This window comes from Raphanus sativus, chromosome 2 (genome assembly GCF_000801105.2).
Source record: "Raphanus sativus cultivar WK10039 chromosome 2, ASM80110v3, whole genome shotgun sequence".
Taxonomy (NCBI): domain Eukaryota; kingdom Viridiplantae; phylum Streptophyta; class Magnoliopsida; order Brassicales; family Brassicaceae; genus Raphanus; species Raphanus sativus.
The window spans coordinates 19,634,139-19,644,535 of NC_079512.1; the positions used below are offsets into that span (position 1 = coordinate 19,634,139).

A 10,397-nucleotide genomic window follows, 5' to 3' on the forward strand; every position below is an offset into this window, starting at 1 on the left:
TGTACTTGTATTCGCTGATACCAAGTACTTGGTTAATCAAGTACTCGTCTATATTTTAGACACTTGCGAGTAACTTGCTTAACTTGTACTTGCTTATTTAAGGTAAAGTTTATGCATTTGGATTTTTGAAAGGAAAGTCAATTTGATGATTTCAATTTTAGCAAAAGTTTCTGGTTAGGTTTTATGTTACAACAGATGTGGGAAGATAATGTAGAGTATAATTGGTATATTTTTTTTTAAAAAGAATTATTTCGTTCCACATAATTGAAAATAAAAATCACAAAATCTCTTACCGATATTAAAGAACTTATTTTCTCTTTCGTAGTTATGACATTTTCACTCCCTATGAATATGTTGTATACAACAATTTATATTTTTAGAATTTAAAATATATGATATAGATATTATACTAGCTGAAGTAATAATATAAATATTATAAAATATTTTGGAAATCAAGTAACGGATCGAAACAAATCAAAGGGAGGGAATTCCAATCTTATTAATAAAAACAAATTTTATTCTTTGGATCGTATTAATATCTCACATTAGAACTAAAATGTTGACAAAAAATGAGAACGAAAATGATGTGGAAAAGAAAGTTTATGTGGTTGGTAGGTTGTGGGTATTCATTTATAGGTGTTGTCGTGATTTTTGAAGTGTAATTTTCTGATGAATCCCACCAATTTTCACAAGTTTTATTTGGGCCTTGTTGGGCCATTTTGAGTGGTGGTTTAACTTTTAACAAAATGTCCCTGCTTAACTTCCAAAAATAAAATATATAGGAGAAATTCACATATCTAACAGTATATTGTGGAGCATGATTAAAACTTAGGTGGTTATATTCAGAGGTTAAGATTTAACCACCGTTAGTGATGAATTGAGTTGTTTATTTTAGAGGTTAAGCTTCAACCAAGTTAGTGATGATGTGTCTGTAAGGAACGAGCGAACACTATACATCTTTGAATCTCTTTCTTCGATGACATTGGTGCATAATTTGGACTTCCAACCAGGGGCGGATTTAGCGGGGCACAGCAAATTTTTTCACTATATATAGTTATAAAATTTATAAGACATTATATAATTAGTATTAATTAATGAAGAAAAAAAATCAAAATTAGACGGGGGCACATGTCCACATTGGTTCCTTACTTCCGTCCGCCACTGCTTCTAACAAAATAAGGAAGCAACTACCGAAGAAAAAGATTGTTTTAAATTTTTTTTTATCATCAATATAATTTTAGAGGTTAAGCTTCAACCAAGTTAGTGATGATGTGTATGTAAGACCATGATTATCGCTCATACCCACTTGGGTTTCTTTCTATTTCTTATTTTTTTTACTTTTTTCGATTTAAAAAAAAAAAAATGTACCAATCGCGGACCGTCACGTGTCATAGAATCTGCGAACAAACCCAAAAAAATATATCCTCACCAAACGACTTCTTCTCTTTTCTTCTTCTTGGTTTCCACCTTCTATGATCCCCCTCCACACCAAGAACCCCCTCCACTAACCTGCGATAATCATGGTCTAATGAACGAGCGAACACTATACATCTTTGAATCTCTTTCTTTGATAACATTGGTGCATAATTTGGACTTCTAACAAAATAAGGAAGCAATTGCAGAAGAAAAAGATGGCTTTAAATTTTCTTTTATCATCAATATAATTTACAAAGATTAAAATGATCGAAATGTTAACTAATCTACACTTAGGGGGTGTATTGAATCTGAAATTTGAAGTGATTTAATTTTCAATGAGTTTTAAATGATTGCAGGAGAATTAGAGAATTTGGTGTGATTTTTGTTAAAATACTCTTGAATCTCATCTAAAACAGTGAGATTTGTATTTTTATTTTTATAACAAAGAAACTACTCTCAAACACTCTAAAAATACTTAAAGCACTCTAAAATCTCTAACTTAAATTTTGTTCAATAACAGTGGATTTCAAAGTGTTTTATAAAATGTCAAGTTCAATAATGCTGGATTTTAAAGTGTTTTTTAAAATTCACGTTTGAATAACAGTGGATTTGTCATTTTAATACAAATCACTTCAAACTCTTAGTTGAATACACCCCCTTAGATTTAGATCCGAGGAGTGCATTTTGAGATTTTAGAAAGTAAATACTAAAAAATTTAAATAAAAATAATTTCAAAATAAAATTTTGAAAATAGAAATTTGAGAAAAAAAATATTTTGAAAAAAAGTAAAAAAGGTTCAAATTCTAAAACGCATTATTCCATAATAATAATAATAATAATAATGATTTATTTAGTTATTTGATAAAAAAAACTTACTTTAGGGGTTTTAAGATAATTACCCTAAAATAAATATAAGCAAAAAGCTCCTTTTCATATATATATTTTTTTTTCTCTCTTGGCTCCGAAGTTTATTTGAATCTTAAATTCGATATCTCTTACCAACGTAGTTTCATCTGAACACCCCTTCCTTCTCTCTTTACGGCGGCGGATCGGAATTCATTATTGCCGACATCAAGTGAGCCTTGTAGAGAGAGAGAGAGAGAGAGAGAGAGAGAGAGTCCGAGTGTTAATTCTGTTATCTCAGAGATTTGTTTAAAAAAAACTAAATCTGTTATCTCAGAGATTCCCCAGGTAACTTGTGCATCTTTACATTTTGTTTTTGGTAAGAATGTTCTCGCTTCATCTAATTCGATCTGATCTGCATGTTGTGTTTGTTTGGCCTCAAAAAAAAAAAGAGAAAGCTGTCTCCTTTTATTGTTGTAGTCTTGTCTCCTTTTATTGTTGTAGGCTTGTAGCAAATCAAAGAGATATAGAAGTTAATTCAGAATTTCCTCAATTAGTACGATTGAGGAGGAGATGTGGTTTCGTTGCTTTTTATGATTTGGTTTTATGCGTTAGATTGGGATCACGCTTTTTCCACACTACTACTTAGAAATTTAATCAATTCAATTAATGCGTGTTTTGTTTTGTTTTGTTTTTGCTCTTTTTTTAAGCAAATTTTAGTTTGGATGGAACAGTGTTTTGGACCTTTTGTTAGGTGAGGAGTGTTGCTAGTTGTGTATATAATCACCCAATGATAACCTTTTTTTTTTTTTCATTTTTTAATCTCTGTCCATATCATTCTCTAGAGTCTGCAGTTACTTTGTGATGTGTTACCCGGTGCTACTTATGTTTTTACCAAAAGAAATTGGTTTCATGTCTCTTCCTGTGATGGGATCAGAGTGTAAAATGATTTATATTTGAGCTTAAACACCAATTATCTTATATGCTTTTAGCAAGGAATCTACTCCTGTATGAGATAATCTGAAAGGATCATCACACTGAACACCGAGCTGGCTGGACATATGGCTTCTTGAATCAAGTGTGTGTGTGAGAGTAAGTTTCGCTGCAACTCCAAGAAGCATGACTCCCCTCCATAGAAATAGGTAGATAGATATCTCCTAGTTTGTTCTAGACTTTTTTTTTTTTTTTTACATCTTTCTTACAGTTGTTGTATGAGGTGTGACGGAATGAAATCTTTTACAGCTTATTTTTTTTTTTTTGGATTTTAGTTTTAGGATGAAAAGAGTAGCTCTTAGACGGAGGGCTAGGCATATCTCGGTTGTGCTTGTTGTTCTTGTTTGTGCAACCGTTGGCATATGGACATGGGATACAGCTCCATCCTCTGCCTTTCTTCCACCCCAAAGTCGCTTTCTTAAGCTTCAAACAGGTTTAACTTTGGCACTCAAAACTCTCTCTCTCTCTCTCGCTCTTCCATCACATATTGTGTATCAGGGAGTTTGGATGCTGGAAACAATGCTTGCTTGTTTCTGTAAAAACTGCATGACAGTGACATTTTACAAATTTATTTGGCCTATACACTTCTTTTTTCACTTGTAGTCTCTCCTGTTTATGTTTCATGAAAAGTACTGTAGATGTTCTTGAAACTAATAGTACAGTGTTATCCTGGGGTATATATATGACCTAGTCCGTTGTCATTTACAGAAGAAGAGGTAAGGAGAATACCTAGTGGACTGAATACAGAAACTAAAGGGAGCTACTCATCAGCTACTCCCTTTGTAAACAAAGGTAAAGCCCAACGCACTACAGCAGCGCTTTTCATACATCTTGTCACTTCTCAAATGTTTCTTTGCACCTTTTCGAGGGGAATTTGCGGGTCGGTTAAGAAACTAAGTTTAGCATTACTTTGTTTTTCCCTTTTCCCTGGCTTACTTATGACAGCAGAAACCAAAGAGGATTCAACTATTGAACAAGTGGAACATGAAGTTGTAAGTGAGCCAAAACATGGGAAGACACCAACTAGCAGAGAAAATAAATTACAACAGGTGAAACGTGAGGTTGCTATTAGAAAAGACCAAACTACAAAGACGACACATATTAAAGAGACTCATTCAGATCCAGAGAGGACTAAACAGTTCGTAGCCAAGAAAGATGATGTTAGTACTTCAACAGCTCGCTTCCCCAATCAAGGTAGAGAGTCAGTCGTGTATTTACATCCTCGGTGTTATTGACGCGTGAAAGTATCTTATGAATGTTCATTTGTTCTGAACCGGACATGGTTAAATCTTTAAACCGTATTGATAATGTCTCATTATGATTCCATCCTCTGCGAAATAACATGCTGTATACATTTTTTTTCTCCCCAGCTTGTAATTACGCCAAAGGAAAATGGGTTGTGGACAACCACCGTCCTTTGTATTCAGGATCTCATTGCAAACAGTGGCTTGCTTCCATGTGGGCGTGCAGGTTAATGCAGCGTACAGACTTTGCCTTCGAAAGATTAAGATGGCAACCTAAAGATTGCTCTATGGAAGAATTTGAAGGCTCCAAGTTCTTGACAAGGTAAAACAAAAAACATTATGCATTTCAATCCAATGTAATGCCAAGTGTTCCACATCCATCAAGTCTTTTTTTTACAAACCTCAGGATGAAGAACAGAACGTTAGCCTTTGTTGGAGACTCATTAGGAAGACAGCAGTTTCAATCAATGATGTGTATGATCACCGGAGGCAAAGAGAGGCCTGATGTCCTTGACGTGGGACCAGAGTTTGGGTTCATAACTCCCGAAGGTGGTGGTCGTCCTAATGGCTGGGCTTATAGATTCCCAGAAACCAACACAACGGTCCTATACCACTGGTCATCGACCCTCTGCGACATACAACCGCTCAACATCTCTGACCCTTTAACTGAACACGCTATGCATCTCGACCGACCACCAGCGTTTCTACGCCAATACCTTCATAAGATTAACGTGCTGGTGATGAACACAGGCCACCACTGGAACAGAGGGAAGCTCAACGGCAACAGATGGGTGATGCATGTGAACGGAGTTCCCAACGCTGACAAGAAGCTAGCCGCTCTTGGTAACGCCAAGAACTTCACGATTCACAGCACGGTTAGTTGGGTTAGCTCGCAGCTCCCTCGCCATCCGGGTCTCAAGGCGTTCTACAGAAGCCTTTCGCCGAGGCATTTCGTGGGCGGGGAGTGGAACACAGGAGGGAGCTGTAATAACACAACCCCAATGTCCATCGGGAAAGAAGTTTTGCAAGAGGAGTCTAGCGATTACAGCGCGGGTCATGCGGTGAAAGGCACAGGGGTTAAGCTTTTGGACATAACAGCTTTGTCTCATATCAGAGACGAAGGTCACATATCACGGTTCAGTCTCTCGGCGTCAAAAGGAGTTCAGGATTGTCTCCATTGGTGCTTGCCTGGTGTTCCTGACACGTGGAATGAAATGCTTTTCGCAATGATATAAGTTTTATAAGTTGCATTCTTTTTGTATCAGGCAAACCAGCCTTTTGATAGCTTTTAGAAGACACACATTTGAGGTACTAATGGCCTGAGGTGTAAGGTTTAGTATTTATTCTGGTACAGAAGCAAAGCTTATTATTGTCGTAAACCATACATGAGATTGGTTCCGACCACATGAGATTGGTTCCGACCACATTTACAGAACAGAATCTAACTCAACTTTTGTCTTTTCAGTCTATTAATAGATTTTTTTTTTCAGAATTATTTAGTGAATCGGTTATCGTGTTCTTTGAACGTTTTGAGTTTTGGATTATGCGTAAGCATGTCTCTGATGCTGCCTTTGAGCACGCTCTACCAAAAATATCTGATTCGAACCTAGCTTTTTATAATATTATCCAAATTGGTTTTTCCTAACTGATATAAAAAATAACCAAAATACCCATGTCTACCAAAAACAGCTGAATAGTTCTGTTACCTGTTTATCAAAACATTTTTGCTAAGCTCTCAGAAACAAACAACCAAAAGGGAACACAGAAGAAGCTATTTTAGGCAAAAGAAGACTAAACTTTGACAGCTAATTGTGACAGTCAAAAAAAAAACAAAATGCCACCCCTACCTCTCTCAGCCATCTCAAACAAACAAACAATGTCCAAACTTATGAACAACAAACACAATCTAAACAAAACTAAACCCGTCAACGAACCATATATTACCATCACCATCATCATAAACATTGTCCTTGTCTGTAGACATTAAATACCAAGAAAGAAAGGAAAAAGAACAACAGCCTCTCTTTGTCCTCAATCAATGGCTGCTGTTCTGATTCCCAGTTTCATCCTCCTCCTCCTCCTCATGTGTTTCTTGATCTCCCCTTCTTTGCAGCACGTAAGCGAGTCTGAACCCCTTGTGAGGTTCAAAAACTCGGTGAAGATAACCAAAGGAGACCTAAATTCATGGAGAATAGGAACAGATCCTTGCAGTGGAAAATGGTTTGGCATCTATTGCCACAAGGGTCTAACAGTCTCAGGGATTCACGTCACACATCTAGGTCTCTCAGGACCTATTAAAATCGATGACCTAAAGGCTCTCCCAAATCTTAAGACCATTAGGCTTGACAACAACCTCCTCTCTGGTCCTCTCCCAAACTTCTCCGTACTCCGCGGCCTAAAATCTCTCATGCTCTCCAACAACAGCTTCTCCGGGGAGATCCCTCAAGATTTCTTCAAGGACTTGACAAGGCTCAAGCGTCTGTTTCTTGACCACAACAAGTTCGTGGGAAACATCCCTTCCTCCCTTATGCAGCTCCCTAATATCGAGGAGATTCACCTGCAAGATAACCAGTTCACTGGAGAGATACCTCCACTGACGGACAAGAACAAGAACCTGAAGATCCTCGACTTATCAAACAACTTACTCGAAGGAGAGGTCCCTGAGAGCATCTCAAATAGGAAAACTCTCACCGCAAGACTCAAAGGGAACGAGTACTTGTGCGGGAGGTTATTGGACATTGAATGTGAAGCTATTGACGTAACTACAACCGGCCCAATCGGACCCCTGCCACCAACCGTTAGCCCGGCAACAAACCCGATAAGTAGCACTGTGTTCGCGATCCTGCTCGTCCTAACGTTTCTTTTGACGTTCTTTATCGTTGTGGGGATTATAAAGAAGCGAAACAAAAAGAAAAGCGACCAGTTTCGTATGCTTGACAAAGAACGTCTAAGCGACCTAGATGCCTTGCAAGTCAAGGTACACCAATCCACAACTGTAAATAGGTCTACGGAATCGAGCGGTAACCTCGGTGGAAACATGGACGGTGGTTCGACCAAGAAAGGTGGAGAAGTAGGTGGAGGGATGAGTGACATCGTGATGGTGAATAACGAGAAGGGCTCGTTTGGTTTGCCTCATCTGATGAAGGCTGCAGCCGAGGTGCTGGGAAACGGTAGCCTTGGGTCGGCTTACATGGCGGTGATGGCTAATGGATTATCTGTTGTGGTGAAGAGGATTAGGGATATGAATAAACTCGCACCTGAACCTTTCGATGTTGAGATGAGGCGGTTGGGGAAACTCCGACACCCTAACGTCCTTACACCTCTAGCTTATCATTACCGTCGCGAAGAGAAGCTTGTCGTGTCTGAATACATGCCTAATAGCAGCTTGCTTTACGTTTTACACGGTAATCCTCATGCAATTATGCTTTTTCTTTAATCGGGATAAGTCTTTTATTTGTGTGAATAGTCTACTACTTAAATTCGAAGAAAGCAAGAAAACAAAAAAAAAATATAGACAAGCATCCGCGTAGGGTTTTCTTATTAGTGATATGATACGTTACAACTTTTAGACTGGTATTTATAAGTTTTAAATTTGATTTTATATTAATTTTGATCGAGAATAGGTTTCTTAAACCGAATGAATACCAAAATTTAACTGATAAAACATTTTAGCCTAGTGGATAGAACTCAACGAACCTAATTGAATATCTTGGTTTTTTTCTCTCTATAGGTGATAGTGGAGAATATCATTCGGAGCTAACTTGGGAAACAAGATTAAAGATCATCAAAGGAGTGGCGCAAGGGATGCAGTACTTGCACCAGGAGTTTGCGTCATACGAGCTGCCACACGGTAACCTTAAATCCAGCAACGTTCTGCTCAACGAGACCTACAAACCAGTGATCAGTGACTACGCATTCTTACCGTTTCTCGAACCAAACAACGCATCTCAGACATTGTTCGCTTACAAGACACCAGAGTTTGCGCAGAACCAACAAGTTTCTCATAAGTCAGACGTCTACTGCCTCGGAATTATAATTCTTGAGATCTTGACTGGGAAATTTCCTTCTCAATACGGCAAAGGCGGGACGGATATAGTTCAATGGGTACAATCTTCGATGGCAGAGCGGAAAGAAGAAGAACTTATCGATCCAGAGATAGTAAAGGGTACTGATTCGATGCAACAGATGCTGGAATTGTTGCGGGTTGGGGCTGCTTGTATTGCACGTAATCCAGATGAGAGATTAGACATGAGGGAAATCGTTAGAAGAATAGAACAAGTGAAAACATGATGATGAGATGCTTAAAAGTAACCTTATTACCTCAAAAGTATATATCCATATATAATACGAATATTTCTTTTAACAACTTAATTACTGCTTAATTTTTAAATAAAATTAAAAAGTAATTCAATTGTAGTATGACAAATGTAATGAGTTTCTCACAAATTTTTTATTGAATATTTGAGATAATCATCATTTCACATTTCTACGCTCTCTTTCTTTTAATTTTTCACATATTTTTAGTTGATATATTGTTAAGAACTGTGTTTCAAAAAAGGTAAATAATATTGTTAGGAACTTTTTAAGAAATCTTCATTGAATTTTTTTTTGGCAAGCTCTTATGAAGGTTTCTCTACGAAATCTTCGCTAAAAATACAGTAAAAAGCTAAAATAGATAGATTTAAAATATTACCCTACACAAATTTGGTGTAATACTATTCACTCTACACAAATTTGGTATAGTGTCATTTTTGGTATTTCATTTTATATTAAATTTGGTGTTTTGATCTCCCATTAGAATTGGCTTTAGTGAGCATCATAGCCCCAAAAGCTTAAATATTTTAGATAGGACCTCTGTTTAAAAACGCGAACGTAGTGTCGATTAGTAGCGTTGGATTGTGGGTCAATCCGTCCACTTGATCCGCTAACCTACGGATCGAATTAATTTTTTATTCAAAAATTTGACATGTATTACCTACAAAAGAAAAACCCATGTATATATGTCCGCTACACCCAAATTTGCGGATAACCTCGGAGTCTGTGGATAATATAAATTCTAACAAAATAATTATTTATTTATATATATTTTTACAAAATATTTTTTATTAACTTTTTTATATACAGTAAGAACTAATGCGGTTTTGTGTCAGAGTTTGTATTGAACTCTTTCTCATTAAGCTTAAATTGTATCACTATATATAGTATCATGTATTATGTACACGTATACAAGATTATATACAGTTTCAATAATACGCTAATACACATGTTCCAAGCGTGGAGTGGAAGCAGTGGAGAAGAGGCTTGATATCGACATACGGTTGAGAAGAGAGTAAAAGGGACCAGGATAAAGTTCCTTCGTTTGAATATCAGCATGTTGGTTTGTAGTCGGCACATGAAGAACCTTGAGGAAGCCAAGCTTAACCTGATCTCGCGTGGTGTGACAGTCAACTTCCACATGTTTAGTACGCTCGTGGAAATAAGGTTCATCGAAATGTGGAGAGCTGATTTGCTATCACAGAAGAGCTTAGCAGGAGAGGAGACACAAACGCGCAAGGCAGTAAGCAGTTGTAGAAGCCAAAGAAGTTCACAAGTTGCTAATGCCATGCCTCAATATTCAGCTTATATGCTACTCCTACTCATTGTATCCTGTTTCTTAGACTTCCAACTGACCCAATGACTTGCCAACATAAGCACACATACAAGTGACAGATGTTCTCGTATCCGGGCATGTGGCCCAATCAGCATCAGAGAAAGCATCTCTGTATCTGCAGCATAAAACAGTCCTTGGCCAGGATTAGATTTGAGATACCTCAGGATTTTGTGAGCCGTTTGCATATGAAAATCAGTTGGTGCCGATAGAAACTGACTAAGTCTGTTCACAGCAAACGTTATATATGGACG

General features: G+C 37.3%; 2 protein-coding genes across 7 annotated transcripts; both read left to right on the top strand.

Annotated features, from left to right (window-relative positions):
• Positions 1-2,368: 2,368 nt before the first annotated feature.
• On the top strand, positions 2,369-5,988 carry LOC108818115 (protein trichome birefringence-like 16). 6 transcript variants are annotated; one of them, XM_018590987.2, is made up of 7 exons: positions 2,371-2,607; positions 3,252-3,401; positions 3,528-3,685; positions 3,961-4,044; positions 4,198-4,446; positions 4,623-4,818; positions 4,903-5,988. In XM_018590987.2, exons 2-7 carry the CDS (start codon positions 3,379-3,381, stop codon positions 5,729-5,731), a joined length of 1,539 nt encoding a protein of 512 aa, XP_018446489.1. In that variant the 5' UTR covers positions 2,371-2,607; positions 3,252-3,378; the 3' UTR covers positions 5,732-5,988. The 6 variants fall into 6 exon arrangements, with proteins under 6 accessions (XP_056858486.1, XP_056858488.1, XP_056858485.1 ...); XM_018591003.2 differs by having other exon boundaries at positions 2,372-2,607; positions 4,201-4,446; XM_057002506.1 differs by having other exon boundaries at positions 2,369-2,638; positions 3,961-4,446.
• Positions 5,989-6,421: 433 nt separating this feature from the next.
• LOC108841586 (pollen receptor-like kinase 6) lies at positions 6,422-8,786 on the top strand. The gene is made up of 2 exons (XM_018614334.2): positions 6,422-7,900; positions 8,227-8,786. Exons 1-2 carry the CDS (start codon positions 6,535-6,537, stop codon positions 8,784-8,786), a joined length of 1,926 nt encoding a protein of 641 aa, XP_018469836.1. The 5' UTR covers positions 6,422-6,534.
• The last annotated feature ends 1,611 nt before the right edge of the window (positions 8,787-10,397 follow it).

Coding starts and splice junctions, on each gene's coding strand:
- LOC108841586 (XM_018614334.2), top strand. CDS start 6,535: ATGGCTGCTGTTCTGATTCCCAGTTTCATCCTCCTCCTCCTCCTCATG. Junction 7,901..8,226: donor CTTGCTTTACGTTTTACACG/GTAATCCTCATG, acceptor TTCTCTCTATAG/GTGATAGTGGAGAATATCAT.
- LOC108818115 (XM_057002506.1), top strand. CDS start 3,379: ATGACTCCCCTCCATAGAAATAG. Junction 3,402..3,527: donor ACTCCCCTCCATAGAAATAG/GTAGATAGATAT, acceptor TTTGGATTTTAG/TTTTAGGATGAAAAGAGTAG. Junction 4,819..4,902: donor GGCTCCAAGTTCTTGACAAG/GTAAAACAAAAA, acceptor TACAAACCTCAG/GATGAAGAACAGAACGTTAG.